Source organism: Bos grunniens, chromosome 23, assembly GCF_055505025.1.
Source record: "Bos grunniens cultivar Pamir isolate PY7600 chromosome 23, Bosgru_T2T1.0, whole genome shotgun sequence".
NCBI classification, from domain to species: Eukaryota; Metazoa; Chordata; class Mammalia; order Artiodactyla; family Bovidae; genus Bos; species Bos grunniens.
In genome coordinates this window covers 44,829,475-44,849,738 of record NC_141187.1, presented here as the reverse complement: position 1 = coordinate 44,849,738, position 20,264 = coordinate 44,829,475, and the positions used below count along the sequence as shown (strand labels likewise).

Below are 20,264 nucleotides of genomic sequence, written 5' to 3'. Positions count from 1 at the left end.
AGTATTTAGTTACTATACACATTGTTTTAGAAATTTACTCTAAAATAAATTTTAACTATCAATACAATCAATATCTGGATGGCAACTGCATCGCTGATATCAATGAGAAACGAAATGACATCAATTCAGTTCAGTCACTCAGTTGAGTCTGACTCTATGCGACCCCACGGACTGCGGAATGCCAGGCTTCCCTGTCCATCACCAACTCCCAGAGCTTACTCAAACTCATGTCCATCAAGTTGGTGATGCCATTCAACCATCTCATCCTCTGTCGTCCCCTTCTCCTCCCACCTTCAATCTTTCCCAGCAACAGGGCCTTTTCCAATCAGTCAGTTTTTTGCATCAGATGGTCAAAGTACTGGTTTCAGTTTCAGCATCAGTCCTTCCAATGAATATTCAGGACTGATTTTCTTAGGATGGACCGGTTTCATCTTCTTGCAGTTCAAAGGACTCTCAAGAGTCTTCTCCAACACCACGGTTCAAAAGCATCAATTCTTCGGCGCTCAGCTTTATAGTCCAACTCTCATATCCATACATGACCACTGGAAAAACCATAGCCTTGACTAGACGGACCTTTGTTGACAAAGTAATGTCTCTGCTTTTTAATATGTTGTCTATGTTGGTCATAACTTTTCTTCCAAGGAGCAAGCATCTTTTAATTTCATGGCTGCAATCACCATCTGCAGTGATTTTGGAGCCTCCAAAAATAAAGTCTCACTGTTTCCATCATTTCCCCATCTATTTCCCATGAAGTAATAGGACCAGATGCCATGATCTTGGTTTTCTGAATGCTGAGTTTTAAGCCAACTTTTTCACTCACCTCTTTCACTTTCATCTAGAGGCTCTTTAGTTCTTCTTCACTTTCTGCCATAAGGGTGGTGTCATCTGTATATCTGAGGTTCTTGATATTTCTCCTGGCAATCTTGATTCCAGCTTGTGCTTCATCCAGCCCAGTATTTCTCATGATGTACTCTGCATATAAATTAAATAAGCAGGGTGACAATACACAGCCTTGACATACTCCTTTCCCGATTTGGAACCAGTCTGTTATTCCATGTCCAGTTCTAACTGTTCCTTCTTGATCTACATACAGATTTCTCAGGAGGCAGGGCAGGTGGTCTGGTATTCCCATCTCTTTAAGAACTGTTCACAGTTTGCTGTGATCCACACAGTCAAAGGCTTTGGCATAGTCAATAAAGCAGAAGTAGATGTTTTTCTGGAACTCTCTTGCTTTTTCGATGATCTAACGGATGTTGGCAATTTGATCTCGGTTTCTCTGCCTTTTCTAAATCCAGCTGGAACATCTGGAAGTTCTCGGTTCACATATTGTTGAAGCCTGGCCTGGAGAATTTTGAGCATTACTTTGCTAGTGTGTGAGATGAGTGCCATTGTGTGGCAGTTTGAGCATTCTTTGGGATTGGAATTAAAACTGACTTTTTCCAATCCTGTGGCAACTGCTGAGTTTTCCAATATTAAGTGCAGTACTTTCACAGCATCATCTTTCAGGATTTGAAATAGCTCAACTGGAATTCCATCACCTCCATTAGCTTTGTTTGCAGTGATGGTTCCTAAGGCCCACTTGACTTCGCATCCAAGGATGTCTGGCTCTAGGTCAGTGATCACACCATCGTGGTTATCTGGGTCATGAACATCTTTTTTGGATAGTTCTTCTGTGTATTCTTGCCACCTCTTCTTATATCTTCTGCTTCTGTTAGGTCCATACCATTTCTGCCTTTTATTGTGCCCATGTTTGCATGAAATGACATCATAAAGCCTTTGAATAAATATGCCACATAAATTCAAGATAAATCATTATTGTAACTAGTATGGTTTAATTCAAGTTTACGATTGTCATCCTGGGGCCACCCTTAGCTCATAGAAGCCTATCTCCAGTTTCTGTGCTTGTCTGCTAATTGTCCCCCTGCACCCACAGTTTATATGCTGAAGCCCTCATCCCCAAAGGCAGGGCCTTTAGGACATGATTAAGGTTAAATGGGGTCACAAGGTGAGGCCCTAATACATATAGGGCTGGTGTCCTTTTAGGAAAATGAAGAACACAGGAATTAGCATGCTCTCTGTCAAAAAGCAGAGACATTATTCTGCCAACAAGATCCATCTAGTCAAACCTATGGTTTTTCTAGCAGTCATGTATGGATGTGAGAGTTGGAAAATAAAGAGAGCTGAGCACCGAAGAATTGATGGTTTTGAACTGTGGTGTTGGAGAAGACTCTTGAGAGTTCCTTGGACTGCAAGGAGATCCAGCCAGTCCATCCTAAAGGAGATCAGTCCTGGGTGTTCTTTGGAAGGACTGATGCTAAAGCTGAAACTCCAATACTTTGGCCACCTCACGCGAAGAGTTGACTCATTGGAAAAGACCCTGATCCTGGGAAAGACTGAAGGCAGGAGGAGAAGGGGAAGACAGAGGATGAGATGGCTGGATGGCATCACTGACTCGATGGACGTGTTTCAGTGAACTCTGGGAGTTGGTGATGGACAGGGAGGCCTGGCGTGCTGCAGTCCATGGGGTTGCAAAGAGTTGGACAGGACTGAGCTACTGAACTGAGCTGTCTCTCTCTGCCATGCAAAGACATAGCCAGAAGATGGCCACCTGCAAGCCAGGGGGTGACGCTTCACCAGGAACAAAATCAGCCAGCACCTTGGTTTTGGACTTCCCAGCCTCCACAACTGTGAGAATGTAAACTGTTGTTTAAGCCACTCAGTCTGTGGTGTTTCAAGGCAGCCCTGGCTGACAAGCCCCTTCATCTCAGAACCACCATCAACTGGTCAAATCCTTTCCTTTGCCAACAACTAAAACTTGGTCACAAAATACCCTACCTTTACGAGAACAAACCTCCAATTTTCACTGATGAAAGACCTTACATTTCAATGCCATTCTATATTCATTAATACATTTAGACTTTGGGGCAAGAACAAACAAAGGCATGGAGAAAACACGGAGGAAAGAGCAGCGGAAGGGCCTTCAGTCAACGAGGACACCCAGACTCTCTGACATCTCTCCCGGCACTTGTCTCCTCCTCTGCCAGAGGCGGGAAATGGGATGGTTACACATTTCCCCAAATGTTCTCCACAGAACATGGGCCCTTGAGGTCTCCATGATAAAAAGGGTACCAGAGTTGAACAGATTTGTGAAGTGGCAACAATGAATTTAAGGCTTTAAGTTTTGCTCTAAAGAAAAACATCTTTATTTATTCTGGCTTCACTAAACCTAAAGAAACTGTTTTGCAGCACAAGCTCCAGAGTCAAAGTTCCCGGGTTTGAATCTACAGTGAACTGGCTGGGTGAACCTCAGCAACGTACTTGCTCTTCCTGTGCCTCAATTTTTCCACCCAAAGAATGGGAAGAGTAACACCCATGTCACACAGTTGTAATGATGAATAAACAAATTAATATACATAAAACACTCACAGTACATAGCACATACTAAGCTATTGTAAGTGTTAGCTAGTATATTTGATCATGGAGCTCTCTTTGGTGCAAACAGCTACAGATCCAGTATTCTAAAGAACATTCTGGGAAACACAACTTGGATGAGCTTGGTGCCAGTTTAATGTTAGAACCAGAACTCCAACACAGCAAGGCAGCTCTAAATCTCCAGTGCATTAACCTCAGGAACAAAGAAAATGGGACATCCCTGGTGGACCAGTGGTTAAGAATCACTTTCCAATGCAGGGAATGCGGGTTTGATCCCTGGTCGGTGAACTAAGATCCCACAAGCCACAGGGCAACTAAACCCATGCACCATAACTAAAGAATAAGGAAGACTTAACCTCTTGAAAGTCCCTTGGACTGCAAGGAGATCCAACCAGTCCATCCTAAAGGAGATCAGTCCTGAGTGTTCACTGGAAGGACTGATGTTGAAGCTGAAACTCCAATATTTTGGCCACCTGATTCAAAGAGCTGACTCACTGGAAAAGACCCTGATGCTGGCAAAGACTGAAGGCAGAAGAAGGGGACGACAGAGGATGAGATGGTTGGATGGCATCACCGACTCAATAGACATGAGTTTGAGTAAACTCTGGGAGTTGGTGATGGACAGGGAGGCCTGGTGGTTGCAAAGAGTCGGACACGACGACTGAGCGACTGAACTGAACCTAATAAAGCAAGTCAGGAAAAAAGAGTTGATGAGCAGCCTGACAGGGCTTGGCGCTCAGTTGCAAAGTATTACTGTCCATCTCACATGAATCCACAGGCGTTATTTGTTAATAAGACACATTATTTCCCAGCAGAAATAAACACTACAGGCTCTGCCACCTAAAAGGCACCCTTAGAAGGCATTTATTTCGCTGGATACTGGAAACACTAAGATTTAAGAAATCCTCTGGGAAAAACTGAGATCTTTTTTACAAATTCTCTATATTTTAACCGCACAGTGACCTATTAGAAACGTAAGTGTACAAAGACGGCCAAGATACACGACAGAAAAGGCACCGTGCAGTCAGTGGTCTCTAGCATGGCATGCATTCCCTCACGGCCTCCTCACTACATCATCAGACTTGGTTCTAAGGGTTTTTCAAGTCCTGAAAATACAGTACATCGTGGAAAGAAAACAAGGTCTATAATCCAGCCTACCTTCAAAAGGCTTCTACAAACCTGAGCTCTGCCATTTACAGGCTACAAGGCCTCAGGAAAATTATTTAGCCTCAGTCTTTTTCCCCCATTGGTAAAATTGGAATATTAATACTTGCTTCGCAAGGGAATTTCAGGATTTTTTTTTTTTTGAAGAAAGAAAAGGAGGGTGGTAATAGATGGGTATTTTTGGTGTTAACAGGCTCAGAGATAACAGGAAAAAAAAAAGGATCCTTGGCTCAGAAGGGATGCTGCCAGTCACTTCAGGCACCTAATATACTTTTTCTTTCACAAGAAACCGAGCAAGGTTATTTTTTCCTTCTCTCTCAGCCATCCTCATTGGAAGTTATTTGTGCTTCAACAAAGTAAACACTCTCAAAGCAAACACTTCCTTTTTTGACTCTGATAGCACTCATTAGGAAGTTATACCTCTGCAGCTGGAAGTCACAGAATAACAAATCAAGAGCTCAACCCTAGGAGTTAATTAACTCAACATTCTCATTTATAGATGCAAAGAAAAAAAAAAAAGAGAGAGAGGCCTACTGGTGTCTTCAAGGTGACCCAGTTGACAGTAAAGCTCAGACCAGCTCTCCTTTCTCCCAGCTCAGTGCTCTTCCCATAACTTGTTTCAGGGAAACAAGTCTGCCTCACTATCTCTTCTAACGCCCCTATATCAGGGGTCCCCAACCTCCAGGCCGTGGACCCATACCTCCTGTCAGATCAGCGGCAGCATCCGATTAGAAATAAAGTGCACAATAAAAGTAACGTACCCGAATCATCAAGAGGCCAGCCTCCTACCCCAGTCTGTGGAAAAAACTGTCTCCCATGAAACCAGTCCCTGGTGCCAAAAAGGCTGGGAACTGCTGCCCTGATGCTCTCAGAGTGACGCTCAGGGCTCTGTGCTGAAGTCACCTTCTTCCAGAGTTTCCAAAGTGAGTGGGGATTCAGGCTCTGAGGTTAGTGCCCAGTAAACATCCTAAAAAAATCATTTTTCTGACTGATAAGATACCAATGACCCCATCAATTTGACATTTTTGAAGATAAAAGTTCCCAACTCTTGGGAATCATACCGAGTAACACCTTCCAGACCAACGCACGGTACATGGATGGGAGAGGGAACCTCTGACTGAAAGTACAAAGTTTCTCGATATCTGGAGGAAGGAAAAAAAAAAAAAAAAATTAGATGCTTTTCATGCTGATCATGATATGTAAAAACGCATTTTATCTTTTAAAACTGAAATTACAGTAAAGACATCTCTTTGGAGGAAGGTTGCTGAACAGTCAGCAAATCCAGAAAAGGCAACACTGGACTGATTTCCAGCCCAGGTGTTCCAACTAGCTATTCAAAAACAATCAGTGTTTCACAGCGGAGGAGATGTATTTTGCATACTTATTACTACATTCACCATAACCTCAGTGGTATTTACCATTTATAGAACTTACTTCATTTATGCACACCGCAAGCTTGTTGGGTAGTTATTGTTTTAAAGATCCAGAAACTGAAGCTCAGACCAGATTAAGGGACAGGACTGAATTAACATCACTAGCAAGGAGCACAGCCAGCCTGCAAACTCCCATATTCACCAATAAACCACATTCAACCACATCTTGCACCTCAATTCCCCTACTTGTCAAGTGAGAATTGTAATACTTAAAAAGCACAGACTGAATAGTGAGGATCAAAGATCAGGTGGGAAATGTTTTTGAAACTTTAAAAACACTCTATGCATTTAAACTACTGTTTTTAACTATGGTTCAGTTTATCCTACTTTAATTAGACACATTAAAGACCTTATTATGATTGGCTTAGTAGAAATAAAAATGTTAATCCATCATGCAGTCTCAGTATTTCCATAAAAGAAAATTACGGCAAGAGTTGCTACAAATTTATCCAGAAGCTAGGATGACGCCTCTAAAAATTAAGAAAATATATGTGTCTAATAAGAGAAAAAATATTACTAACTTAAGAGGCCTTTCAAAAAGGTCTGACTCCAACTAAGTATAAACTTGAAAAGTCCTTAGCTCCTCCCAAAATATACCATTCTCCTATCATTCTATCACTAAAATACATATACATATATATATATATATACACATACAGCTGGTAACATACCTTTGGAAATTTTAACATTTTAAGTCTTTCTTAAATTTGGTACAATATTGCTTCTGTTTTGTTTTTTTTTTTAAACGTTTTGGTTTTTTGGCCACAAGGCACATGGAATCCTAACCCCCCAAACTACAGATCAAACCCACAACCGGTGCATTGGAAGGCCAAATCTTAAGCGCTACCATGCAAGCCACCAGGGAAGCCAGCAAAAGGCGAGGGGCTCAAGTCCTTGGACATCTCTTTAAGTTAATACTTCAGAACATCTGGGATGACTGAGAACCAATAGGTTTAACTTATAAAACTCACCGAGACGGTCATCTTTTAGGAGAATTTCTAATGATTTCTTCTCTTCAACTCCACGAAACCCCACTTTTTCATAATATACTGAACGAAAGTTTCTCTGGGAGTCCTCAGTCATGTTTCATTCTTGGAGAGACAGAATAGGGACTAAAAAAAAGTGAGCCTAGAAACGAAAAATAAGAATTGAGAAAAATTCCGTGATTTTCTCCAACTCTTCCATGAATCTGATACACTATGATAAATGGTCTGCCCGTGTATAGGACCCAATATTAAACCTTCCTGTTTACACAACCTTAGTACCACCTCACCTATGCACCTTGGCCCAAAACCAAGATACAAAACAGAAGTCCCCCGAGCTGCTCAAATAGATGGCACAAGGTTCATACCTTAGCATTCCTACATAACTTAGGAGAGAACCTAGCACAATGGTATATTCTGCAGCCATTAAACATGTTCAAAGAAAAAAGTGAAATAGGAAGACAGACAAAATGTCACACGAAGGGTACTACCAAATATACACAATTGGTTTATGTTTTTAAAATAGTATGTATTTAAAAAAATTAAACTATTCTGAAATGTTAACAGTAGTTATCTTTAGGCAGCAGGATTCCAGATGATTTTAATTTTCTTTGGCTTAGCCGTGTTTTCTAAAATGGGTGTTTTGTAAAACAATCTAAGTTATAAAAAGAGTAAAAAAAAAAAAACCTAAGTTCCTCACTCACTTTTCTTTTAAACACAATTCTATCAAACGTAGTCAAAATTCAAAACCCACAACAGATTAAGCATTAAATTATAAACCAGAAGAGGGGCAGGAATGCAGCCTGGTTGACAAGCGATTCCACAGAGTTAGAGACAAAATAACTTAAAATCTGACATTAGAACTCAAAAAGTCCAGGGGTCTCCAGGTTCTTCCACAATAACCTTCAGTAGATTGGAGTTATCAAGAAATGGTCAAATCAGGTTTGTGTTTTAAGAACAGAGTGGATGTAACAGTTTCCAAAACGTGTAACACTGCACGACCCAAATGCTTAAAACACTGGTGCAAAGAATATAACCCTCAGGTTTTACGAAATTTTGAGATGTGGCCAGGGGAGCGTTGAATTGCTAGACAGCCAAGTTCTTCCTTACTGACAAGATACCCACTGAGTCGCCTGGGGCACAGTAAAAAACAGAGTTCGTTTAAATTGGGCTTCCCAGGAGGCGCTAGTGGTTATTCAAAAAAACAAAACAAACAAACCCGCCTGCCAATGCAGATGTAAGAGACGAAGGTTCGATCCCTGGGTCGGGAAGCTCCCCTGTAGAGGGAAACAGCAACCCACTCCAGTGTTCTTGCCTGGAGAATCACCTGGCAGGCGACAGGCCACAGGGTCGCACAGAATCGGACACGGTTGAAGCAACTTGGCATGCGCGCAAGTTGAGGAAGTCTAAATGGTTCTGAGCTTTTATTATCAAATGAATGTTTTTTTAAGAGCAGAATTCCAAAGCATTAAAACGCTACACGAGGTGGGATTTATTTAAAAGCAGCATCCAAACAGCTGCAAGGCGATCCGGTGCCTGCCATTTAAGGACCCCCATCCTCCGACTGCAATGCAACAGCGAACGCGTCCTCCAGGAAGAAATCATTTTTAAGTTTCCTTCCCGCCCAGGAGCGCCCACCTGACAGGAGAAGAAACACACCCTAGGCCAAGTCCGCGGGTCCCACTCTCCCTAACATGCTTCACCTCTAGGAGTAGAAAACCACACCCGGGTTGAGACTTAAGAGGTCCGGGGAGGCCGCGGAACTCAAGCCCGGCACGCTGAGTGGCCGGCAGGCAAGCGGCGACCTGAGGGGGCCGGCCCCGATCGGCCGGGTGGAGGGAGACAGACAAAACCCCCAACCCCCGCCGTCGCCGCCGCCGGGCGTGACGTCACCTCGACGTCAGGGGGCGGTGCCGAGAGTGCGCGTGCGCCGAAAACGCCGCCGCCGCTCCGGACGTGACGTTACCTCGGCGTCAGGGGGCGGTGCCGAGAGCGCGCGTGCGCCGAGAGCACAGCCGCCGCTCCTCCTAGCCTTAGGGCGGTAGACTGCGTCCTAGACCCGGGAAAGAGCAGGTGCAAGTCCGACTAATAGCTCAAGCCCCTCGCCCGCTACACCGTTCTCCGCCCCGGTACCCCCTGCTCCCCCGACTCATTTCTAGTCCGGAGAATCTGGCGTCTACCTTCCTCCCGCTGTGCCGGTCGGTGCGTGCCGGGGATGCTTCTTTCCAACCCTGCGCTGGAGGTGATCGCAGAGCCCCAGGATGGTGCTCCTTAATGGGTCTGCAGCGGCAGACCCCTGCCTTGTTGTTACCTCCTTCTTCCCTGTATCTGGAAATAAAATGACCCACCAAATGAGACGTGCAAAGCAGCTTCCTGAGAATTTGCTGTACAAGAGAGTCGTCCCCACTGCCGCTTCTCTTTTGGCAGAAACACAAAGGCAGGAGGGGAAAGGCTGATAGTGGGAAAAGGGGAAGCCTCCAGGTGTGCTCTCGTCGGAAGCTGTAGGCACGGGGGAGCTGCAAGTAGATGAGAAGCCGGGCCTCCTGTGTGATCCCCCGTTAGCCATGCCTAGCTTTCCCTAAGTAAGTGTTAGTCGTTCAGTCGTGCTCAACTCTTTGCGACCCCATGGACTGCAGCCCACCAGGCTCCTCTGTCCATGAGATTTTCCAGGCAAGGATACTGGAGTGGGTTGCCATTTCCTTCTCCAGGGGCTCTCCCCAACCCAGGGATCGAACCCGGGTCTCCTGTACTGCAGGCAGATTCTTTACCGACTGGCTTTCCCTGCTTAGTACTAAATTGAAAGCAAGGATACAGATTAGGGAAGCTGTAAGTTATTAATCAAGCCCAGGTCAGTTGTTAACAGTAGTTATTGTTAAGCTTCCTGGCTTGTAAGGAAAGCTACCAGTCAGGCTGACTTCCTAGGTTTGTTGTAGTTAAGGGGCTGGTTTTTCTAGGCAGGTTGTGGGTTCCTTCTGCTTTTATATATGGTGGACCACGGTCTGTATATTCTGGCTCTCAGATAAAACACTATAAAAGTGAATTATATGAAAAATGAAGATAACAAGGTAAACTAACGCCAACGTTTTAGACTCCACAGACAAAATTACTCTTTAATATAGCTATTAAAGTTCATAAACACTTTCTCTGCTTACCTTGTCACAGTCCAGAACTGGTTTCCGGGACACCCCTGTAAGCAGCACCCGCTGAGTGGGTTTTTTAACTGTTTGGGTTTGAGAGGAACTGTTACCAAGCCACGTTTGGTTTGCTCAATACTCAGCAAGCCAAACGCTGAGACACCAATGTGTGCAGCTGGGAGAGGGAGCACCAGTCTCGAACTGCTTCCCTGAAAGCAAGAGGCTTGGGGTGCCTGGGGGCTAAAAAATAAAGAGGCAAGGTGCACTGAGGCTTGGGGAACGAAGGGAAAGGTGATTGGGAAAAGGTGTGGGACGGTCATTCTGCCCAGGTGTAATTAAGCTATAGGCCTTTGCATGTTCAAAAGATCACAGGGCAGACACTCACACATTCCCAGTTGGAGGGTCGGTGGTCCCATCCAGTCTTAACCAGCTCAGCTTGAAGTAGATACAGCTGAGTCCAAGTTCCTAAAAAACAACTCGGGCAAACATCTTACTGTTACAAGTCCGTGTGCCCAACAGTACACAGTGAGGCCAGACAATACAGAAATCGTAGTGTTTGAAGCAGAGAAAGGTTTATTGCAGGGCCATGCAAAGAGACAGGTGGCTCATACCTTAAAAAGCACTTTTAGAGGGAAGGTGAGGGAGGGACGCGGCTCGTTGTGGAAAACTTCTTGGTGTAAGATCCTTTGTTCCTGCAGTTGTCCATGCAGGTCAGGTCTCGATGTTCCTGTAAACCTCTATCAGGTAGGTAACAAAAGTTACCCTGTCCTACAACTTTTTATCTAAAGGTATAACACTTTTAAAGGTAACAAGATCCGTAAGTAAAGCAGCATCATTACCCTGCATTTTTCTTGTTCAAGGTCCCAAGGTTCCACTTTCGCCCTCTGAAGTCCAGGTCCTGGATAATAGGAGGGGGTCCCAGCGAGGTTGTATACCCTGCCTGGGAGCATTTGTCTAGCACCCAGTCTGGGTCCTCCTGCCAGTCCCCAGGCCTAGCTAAGGGGGCAGCTTTCAGCCGATGTTGCCCCCATGACGAGGTCCCCAGGCCCTGCCCAGCTGTCATCTCTGAGGGAACCAGGTGCCCAGCACCCAGCTGGCCCTCAGACTCCTCAGGACCCCTAAACAGGGGACCTGGTCCTGTGGACTGAGACTCAGGGTGACCGCTGCCCCAGGGACCACCGCAATACTGATGGTTGGCAGAGCGGAACCTCTAACAGCCGCTCACTGGCAGTCTTGTGCATGCATGAAGGACCACATGCCTGCCCGTCCTCAATAGGTCATCATTTGGGCCACGTGATGCTCGGAGGAGGCACAGGCCTTAAAACAACCTTGAAAAGTGAAGACAGGTGAAACAGATTTGACCCATGATTTCAGTCCACCTAAAGAGGAGTCAGGCTTCCCTGGGGGCTCAGACAGTAAAGCATCTGCCTGCAGTGCAGGAGGCCTGGGTTCGATCCCTGGGTTGGGAAGATCCCCTGGAGAAGGAAATGGCAACCCACTCCAGTACTCTTGCCTGGAAAATTCCATGGACTGAGGAGCCTGGTAGGCTACAGTCCATGGGGTCGCAGAGAGTTGGACACGACTGAGCGACTTCATTACTACTAAAGAGGAGTCAGTCCCATGAAGGGAGCTGCTTCCCTAAGATCCCAAATATGTACACAGCAGAGCACACAGGGGCCACCCTCTAGAGGTGGTTTGGTCGCTAAGTCATGCCTGACTCTCTGCAAGCCCATGGACTGTAGCCCACCAGGCTCCTCTGTCCATGGGATTCTCTAGGCAAGAATACTGGAGTGGGTTGCCATTCCCTTCTCCAGGGAATCTTCCTGACCCAGGAATCAAACCCAGGTCTCCTGCATTGCAGGAAGATTCTTTACTGACAGCTAGGAGGGAAGATTAGATAAAAGATTAGATTAGAAGCTCTAGAGGGCATCTTACAAATCATCAACACAAAAGTCAGTCCAGTTACGGGGTCAGCCAGCTTGTAGTGTAAGGGCTACACAGAACTTTAAAGAAGCGTGTGATGATTGAATGCAAACACTGATGCTCCACCCTCCACCATCACCATCTTCAATTCTTCAGCTCTGGGGTCCTAAGCCTTGCTTAGGCAGTGCTTCTTCACATTAGCAAGTAGAAGGAGCTTTGCTCCTTCAAGTCTTAGCTTTTAAGAATTCCGTGTACTTCGTCTGAACCTTGGACCTGTCACTAACTTTTACAATCTTCTTTTTCTTACCTTTAAAATAGAGCCGACAGTGGTGATGACATCATAGAGGTATTGAAAGGATGAAATGAGAAGGTATGTAAGATGCTTGGCATGGTGCCTGGGAATCATCTGCTATTAGTTAAATAGTGACAGAACCTGGTAGCCTTGAATGGTCTATTTGCTGTGCTGTTTGCTGATAAGCGGGATGTATGGGTTTCCCAGGTGGCGCTAGTGGTAAAGGATCCGCCTGCTGAGGCAGGAGCTGCAGGAGATGCGGGTTCAGTCCCTAGGTTGGGAAGATCCCCTAGAATAGGAAACGGCAACCTATCCCAGTCTAATTGCTTCGAAAATTTCATGGACACAGGAGCCTGGCGGGCTACAGTCCATGGGGCCTCAGTTGGACATGACTGAGCGACTGACCATATACACATACATAGGAACTAAGTCTCTTGGAGGCTATTCTTACCCGGCAGCCAGAGTGACCCTTTAAAAACAACCGTCCTCTGCTCAGTATCCTGTGCTAGTCCCCATTTGGCTCAGAGCAAAGACCAGTCTTCTCTGCATCTGCCTCCTCTTACCCTATTGAATACTGGGGACCCTACTGTGTTAGGACCTTCTCGCGTTCGTTCTTCCTTGGGCAAATGCTGTGTCCCCAGAGAGCCACAGCAGCCTGTTCCCTCACCTCAATTTTGATCAAACGTTCCCTCCAAAGTCCCTACCCCAAAATGGCAAACCCATTACCAGAATCTGAAGCTCCCCACACTCACCTCCACTCTTCCTTTCCTCCGCTGCACTGATCTTAATCTTCACAAGCAACGCAGTAAGATGTTGTGAGATTGGAAGAATTTTAAAAGTCACAGGTGCACTTCGTTTGAATGGATCCCTTGCTAGCCTCACCCCTTACTGCCTTGTAACCTGTCTGCCCTCTGGTGGTTAATTGTTCTTACTAAAACGATGAAAATAATTGCACAGAACAATCCAGCTTCAAGATCAAAAGGGACTTGGAGGTCAGCCCGTTCCATTCAATATGATGGGCCTGAGAGTTAAGACTTCAGGGTACGGAAGCAGCAGAAAGTGTTCAGGAACGGCATCACATCATTTTAAATTCACCTGTGGTAGAGCAGTAATTATCAGTTACCATCAACCTCAACCACCTGTCCCCTCTTTTTTTAAGAGCTAAGGCAATGGAGACCCAGTGAGGGTATAGCTCTAAGACAACTGTCTTCATTTTGAGCAGTAACCAAAATTAACATAGTAAAAAAAAAAAAGTCCATTAAAGCATGATTGGTGAACATATGAATTCAGGTAATTGACATATCAAATTACGTCTCCAAAACATCTGAAGAGGGACAAATCTGGATGGTTCTGGAGGCTCATTTTTGCCTTCATTTTGGCTATTGCGTGGAGATTTGTTCAGCAGTTCTGAGTTAGCTAATTACATAGGCAGACACCAGCTAAAGGGCCCGGAGGCTCCCCTATCTGCCCAGGGAGCTCCCCTTAGTGTCAGAGCAGATCTGTGCTTCACCCCAACCCCATCACTATAAATCTGTGAAAAATTAAGGGCACGGCTCCCCACACCCACCCGCCTCGCTTGATTCCAGTCTTGGCCGCAGCACCTGTTCACTCTAAGCCTCACCTAAACTGTGGAATAGGATTGCATACACTGCACTATCTTCTACTTGTAAAATTTTCCTCTAATAAGTCTACTTTTCCCTCACTGGTGGCTCAGACAGTAAAGAATCCACCTGCCAATGCGGGAGACCCGAGTTCAATCCCTGGGTCAGGAAGATCACCCGGAGTAGGAAATGGCAACCCACCCCAGTATTCTTGCCTGGAGAATTCCGTGGACAGAGGAGCCTGGTGGCTATAGTCCATGGGGTTGCAAAGAGTCGGACACAACTGAGCGACTAACACACACACAAAGCCTACTTTATTTTTTTTGTTCTTTTTCTGCCTATCTTATTCTTGCATCATTTGGCACTGGTGTGGTTTCATGACCCTTTTTTTGGATATATAACTGTATACAGAACTGTTCTGTTAGAGGGAGGGGATATTACTTTACCTGTCAAAATGTAGCATATTATTACATAGATGTGATTATAGACTTCCAGTACTGTCCTGGTATATGGAAATCCCTGGTCAGAGGTCAGATATTGCTATGGGTTCATTTAACAAATAATGAATCTATTAACCACTGGTGATTATTTGGCCTTTGCCCTCTTTTATATTTTGCATGAATCTTTGGCCCTTTTGTGTCAAGATGGCACATAAAGTCAGATTTTCTTTTTCTTTATGCTTCAGTAGGTTGGTAGGTTGTATATCTCTAGGAATTCATTTCTTCTATGCTGTCCAATTTGTTGCCATATAATTGTTCATATTCTCTTTCATTTCTGATTTTATAATATTTGTGTCTTCTCTCTTTTACTGTTATTCTAGCTAAAGTTTTGGCGGTTTTATCTTTAAAAAAACATAGATCTTAGTTTTATTGATCTTTTCTACTGTTTTTCTGGTCTCTATTTCATTAATTGGAGAAGGAAATGGCAACCCACTCCAGTGTTCTTGCCTGGAGAATCCCAGGGACGGGGGAGCCTGGTGGCTGCCGTCTATGGGGTCACACAGAGTCGGACACGACTGAAGTGACTTAGCATAGCATAGCATTTCATTAATTTCTATTCTTATCTCTATTATTTCCTTTCTTCTGTTAACTTTGGATTTGGTCTGGTTTTTTGGTGTGTTTTTTTTTTTTTCACTAGTCCCTTAGGTGTAAAACTAGGTTGTTTATTTAAGATCTTTCTTTTTCTCAGTGTAGACCTTCATCAGTGTAAACTTCTTTATTAGAACTACTTTTGTTGAATCTCATAGGTTTTGGTATGCTGTTTTTATCTTCATGTGTTTCAAGATATTCCTTGATTTCCCTTTTGAGTTCTTCTTTGACTCATTGATTATTAAGGAGTGTGTTGCTTAATTTCCATATAACTGTGCTTTTTTTTTTTTCTCTTTTCTTCTTGTTATTGATTTCTAGTTCCATACCACTGTGGTCAGAAAAGATCGTGGCTGGGAGATAAACCTGTTCTCCTTGTTCCGTGTCTCAGTTGGAGGCAAAGGGCCCAAAATTATTTTTAATCTTATCACTTTCTTGGTTAAGTCTCCAAATTTCAACAAAAAGTTTTGTTAGAAAAATAGTTTAAGAAGAAATTTACCCAAGTAACCATGCGTTTGATAAGGGCAGCCTGAGTAGCGTGGAAGAAAGGCCGTAGCACTTGAGCACTGCTGCCTGCAGTGGTAGGTAAGACACCGTGGGTGGAAGGACATTTGAGCTGAGTAGTATTTTTGTAGAAATGAGGGTATTTTTGATGAAACAGTACCCACTAACCACAAAGGAAATGACGGTGTGTCTGTGGAGAATGGGAGCTGGCCTAACGTTGAGTCAGTCCCAGTGCAGGTTGGAAAAGAATTTCCAGATACAGAGCATTTCAGAAGGGAGTGAGTTTATTAAGAACAAAGAGCAGAGATAACGTGGGCACTGCGAGCACAGTGAGCCAATCTCCCGACGGACCAAGGAGGGTCGACAGTTTTTGTGGGTTAATAGCCAAGTTTTAAAGCCTCAAGACAAATAAAATTCCTGCTGGAAGGTTGGCGTTAGGTGATTGATTGGTTCGGGCGCTATAGAATGTTTGCGGGAGTGGGTGTCTTTGCCTAATTGGGGGTCGGGAAGTTTGTAATGATCAGGGGTCTTTGGCAGCGGGTACAAAGGGTCAGCTTCAGAAGTCAGCTTCAGAGGTGGCCTTGGGGGCAGGACTCAGCACCTGAGGTAGCTGTGTGGGTGTCACAAGAGATACGGCTTGAGGGCAGGAAGGGTCAGATGGAGAAGGTCCGAGAGCTGGGACCAAGTGTGGCCGGTGGAGTGGTGACCAGATGAGAAAGACTTGGTAACCATGGGTGTCAGAGACCTGGAGAGGGAGAGAGTTGGAGGCAGGAGGCCCTCTCTCTGGAGGTGCAGAGCAGCTGAGAGAATGGGAGAGGCCACAGCTAGCCTGGGGCTCAAGAGCGAACCTGGGATGCGGGGGCATGAAGAAGCAAAATGAGGAGTCAGCCAGGAGCAGGTTGGCCAACTGGTCACACTTGCTTGAAAATCGGCAGAGCTTGAGGCAACACAAGTCTGCATTTGATGGAAAGTCCAGAAGCAGTTATAGACTCTATGCGTGCGTGCTTAGTCGCTTCAGTCTTGTCCAACTCTTTGAAACCCCAAGGACTACAGCCCGCCAGGCTCCTCTGTCCATGGGATTCTCCAGGCAAGAATACTGGAGTGGGTTGCATTCCATATGAAAATGCAAAGCTATGAGGTTAAAGGCACCATGAAGAACAAACTTTAGGACATTCAATCAAATCCTGCACAAGGTACAGAAGGACAACTCCCCCCTACTTGAGGTGAGGTGTTGCTCGTCTCCTGCAGTGAAAACTCTGCTCGGTGCAATTCTCAGTAGAAACAGCAGAGGGCAGCAAGAGGAGGCGGTTGGGATACTTTTCACTCAGCGGAGGGGAACTTCATGCCTAAGCAGCTGTTGGGATTCTGCTGGGTTTCCACCAAGGTCTGGCTTTCCAGGGGCTGGGGAAGGCAAGATGGACCCCCGCTTGTCAGGTAGACCACAGATCTATCTTCGTGTCAATGGAAAGATTGAGCAAGGCAACAAAGACCTCTTTACTCCTTCAAGTAAAAAGAATCATAGCTAAATGCATTGAGTGCCTCATGTTCTGAGAGCTGTATGCATCCTATGGCCAATAACTAGTATCTTTAAAAAAGGAAGCAATTGGTATTATTACCTTCCATATCTTATAGGAAATAAATTCAAGTGGATCCAACTTGTAAATGGTTGCTATCTGGCTCTAGAGTCCGCACACTTAACCTATGTTGTGTTAACCCGTGGGGGGGGGGGGGTGCGCACGCGTGCGTGCGTGCACGCTCTCTTTGGTGCATAGCTTTTGTCAGCTGTTTGGATTTAGGGTAAGGGGAGGAACTTCCAGGTGTTTTTGATCTTTCTTATTAAAACCCTGTAAGGCAGTAACACGATTGCTGGGCCAGAGTTACTTTAAGGGTGGTCCTCCGACTAGTGCTGGTCTGTAGACTGTGTGTGATGGTCTGCAACCCAGTAAGTACAGAAATTCAGAGCATACCCTCAGACACTAACACCAGTTTGAGAGAGTCATTTTATGCCTGTTGAATCTAATAATAAAAACTGAGGGCTTGTATTTATGTCTTTAATTTCATTTTTATTTTTCATATTTATTTCATTTTCTAGTAACTCGTATTTATTGCATTTGAGAAGACACAAGTCCACAACAGATAGCAATTTAAAAAAAAAAAATGGTTCTTTGCCACAAGACGGCATGAGAGCAGTGGAGTTCTTAACACAGGCACAAAAGTCTGTAGGATTTTAGATCTGTTCCTTTTACCCGGGGAAATGAACACACAGCACAAGGGTTAAAACATGGAGGCGTTATCCTGGTAAATGCTCCAACAGCGCCCCTGATGGTCATGATTAAAATATAATGAAGAAGGAGGAGGTAGAAGTAGAGGAGGGAGGAGAATAATGAAGATGGAGAGAAGGAGGGAAGAAAAAGCTCAATAAAACTTTTATTATTAAGTCTTATTAATGAGGAACAGCATCCTCCTCACTTCTGATAATGACCCAGGAAAAACACACAATTATAAAGAAACAGATGGCGTGTGGAATCTTTTTGTTCAACACCTGCCCTTAGGTATTGCTGAAGCATCTTTCACACGTCCATTTGATACAGCAAAAGATCCAGACATCCATGAAATAACCAGGTTTCACACTGATTTATTACTAGTCACCTATCATGAAAAATACTTGATTTTTCAGGTGAAAGAAGAGCCCTTGGCCTCTTTCAAGCTTCAGCATCAAAAAGTTGCTATCTAGGAATGTGGGGGAGAAAAGTTTTAGGAGAAGCGGCATTTCTCAGAGGAAAACAACAACAGAGACAAACAAGAGCTGGTTAAGGCAGACATAACACTTTTAAACGGGGCCATGGAGCGTGTTAGAGGGGACAAGGGAGCAAACGCAGCGTCCTTGTTCACTGGCAGACGTCTTCCTTTAAGGAAATCAAGGGGGGAAATGCTCAGCTCTGCCTTGACTCGGGAGTACCTGCCCGGACTTGCAGAGAGAGACACCCATCCATGTCATATTATTTGCAAGAAGTGAGAGTCAGCAATGACTTGGAGGTTTGAGCCTGAGCACCGGCAAGAATGGGGAAGAGGGCAGGTAGAGGCTTGGGAGGAGGATCTGGACACCGGTCAACTTTGGACCTAGTGATTCTGAGATGTCTCTCAGACATCCAAGCGGCAATGTCACGTAGATGATTGGTCACAAGTCTGAGATGTCAGTGAAGCTCCTCTCAGCTCCAGATCCACCTTTCAGTGCCTGCTCTGTGACAATGGAGCTGAGCCCTGTAAACATTTTTATTTTGCTCTCTGGCATGATACTGAGTGTCCTTAGCAGAGAGCACTGGCAGGACGCTGCAACAACACAGAAGGGTTTCTTCTCCTGATTTCGGTGAGCATATCTAAACGGTCGCTTGCCCTGTGCGTGCCATCTACAGAGCTCGGCTCCTGCAGTGTATGACAGCCAATGCCAGCACCTGGCAGGCAGCGGCACCAGACACCCCCTCGTGGATGGCTTCCTCCAGGGCCGTTTTGTACAGCTCTGCCACTGTTTACATAGTACTGCTGATATACTGGTATCACCTGGCAACCATTTCCCCATCTTCCTTCAGCCTCCTAATCTCATCACTCACTGTTCGGGACGGAGGGTGAGAGGGAGAGAGAAAACACTTACCTTGTTTTCTGGGAAGAAGAAAGTCAGCATACCAAAATAAGTAAATAAATAAGCAACTGACTCAGGAAACACTCTCTCCCTGACTCACTCTGCTGTTTGTTGTTTTTTACAGGAGTTTTCACATCAGCACGGTGGGGTGGACGAACCCAGTGAAGGTTCATCGCAGGCTGGTTGGTGTACCATTTGTGCAGAGTCAGGGAAAAAAAGTGGGGGTTGGGAGAAGGAGTCGGGAGGAAAGGTGAGCAGCTGAGGAGAAGGGAAAAGAATCAGAGGTCCGTGAACGTGGGGGCGCTGGGCTGAACCTGCAGGCGGGCTACCCTCCAGATGGACTTCTGAGTGCCCACTGGAGCACTACAGGGCAAAGAAAGAATGCAAATCACTGTAGTGCTTCCTTTTTGGCACCTGTTTGTCTGAGTAACAGGTTCTTTTAGACTTGACTCATATTTGTGAATACTACAAAAACACACAATTGACTAGCTCACAATCTGGAGTTGGTTCATCCTGGAGGAAGTAAAATCAAAACATTAATATTAGCAATTCTATGCTGAAGAGCAGTTCCAACCTTTTAAAAGCCCTTAGAATCTAAGATAATTTGGGGAGGAGGAGCTGGGAAAGACTTTAAGAGACTATCAACTAGCTCTCTGACTTGAAGAAAGGAAGGAATTTTGAATCTAGTTTGAGAGACGAGGGAACTGAGCCCTAGAAAGATGAAATGATTTAACTTTACTGAAGTCCAGCAGCAAGTGAGGTGGGGCAGGGCTTAGGAATCCAAGTGTCCCCTTCTGGCAATGCTCTGTCTTACCTCCTGTTGTCTCTTTGGCTGATGAGTGATCACGATGAATTACAAGGAATGAATTCCTTCTGTGCTGGGAGGAGGACGTGAGGAATAAACAGGTGGTCACCCACAAGGCTGCTGAAATCTACAAGGAGAACAGCAGGAATGGTTCTTGAGGCCCAGCTGGCCATTAGAATCACTCGAAGAGCTGCGATTGGGTCCTCCGGCAGGTGAGTTAAATCAGAACCTCGGGATGATGGGTTGGGCGGGGCAGGAGGTAATTCTAAGA

The 20,264-nt window shown here is 45.1% G+C and overlaps 1 protein-coding gene and 1 long non-coding RNA gene across 26 annotated transcripts in view; one reads left to right on the top strand and one right to left on the bottom strand.

Annotated features, from left to right (window-relative positions):
- TBC1D7 (TBC1 domain family member 7) overlaps positions 1–13,298 on the bottom strand; it is a 27,501-nt gene extending 14,203 nt beyond the window's left edge. For 2 of the 23 annotated variants that reach the window (XM_086370811.1, XM_086370832.1), the window contains exons 1-6: positions 10,758–10,883; positions 10,532–10,611; positions 10,165–10,386; positions 9,193–9,340; positions 7,001–7,157; positions 5,658–5,738 (exon numbers count right to left, since the gene is read on the bottom strand). In XM_086370811.1, the coding sequence (XP_086226937.1) occupies positions 5,658–5,738; positions 7,001–7,112 (193 nt within the window). In that variant the 5' untranslated portion in view covers positions 7,113–7,157; positions 9,193–9,340; positions 10,165–10,386; positions 10,532–10,611; positions 10,758–10,883. Of the gene's footprint in view, positions 1–820; positions 1,770–5,657; positions 5,739–7,000; positions 7,158–8,650; positions 8,898–9,192; positions 9,341–10,164; positions 10,387–10,531; positions 10,640–10,757; positions 10,884–13,113 lie in introns of those variants that run through there. The other 21 variants (XM_086370823.1, XM_086370833.1, XM_086370822.1 and 18 more) reach the window with 18 other exon arrangements.
- Positions 10,751–20,264, top strand: part of LOC147347739 (uncharacterized) — a 20,239-nt gene continuing 10,725 nt past the window's right edge. For 2 of the 3 annotated variants that reach the window (XR_015152780.1, XR_015152778.1), the window contains exons 1-4: positions 10,751–10,890; positions 12,388–12,439; positions 19,313–19,370; positions 20,029–20,205. This is a non-coding gene — a long non-coding RNA (uncharacterized LOC147347739). Of the gene's footprint in view, positions 10,891–12,387; positions 12,440–19,312; positions 19,439–20,028; positions 20,206–20,264 lie in introns of all 3 variants that reach the window. The other variant, XR_015152779.1, reaches the window with a different exon arrangement.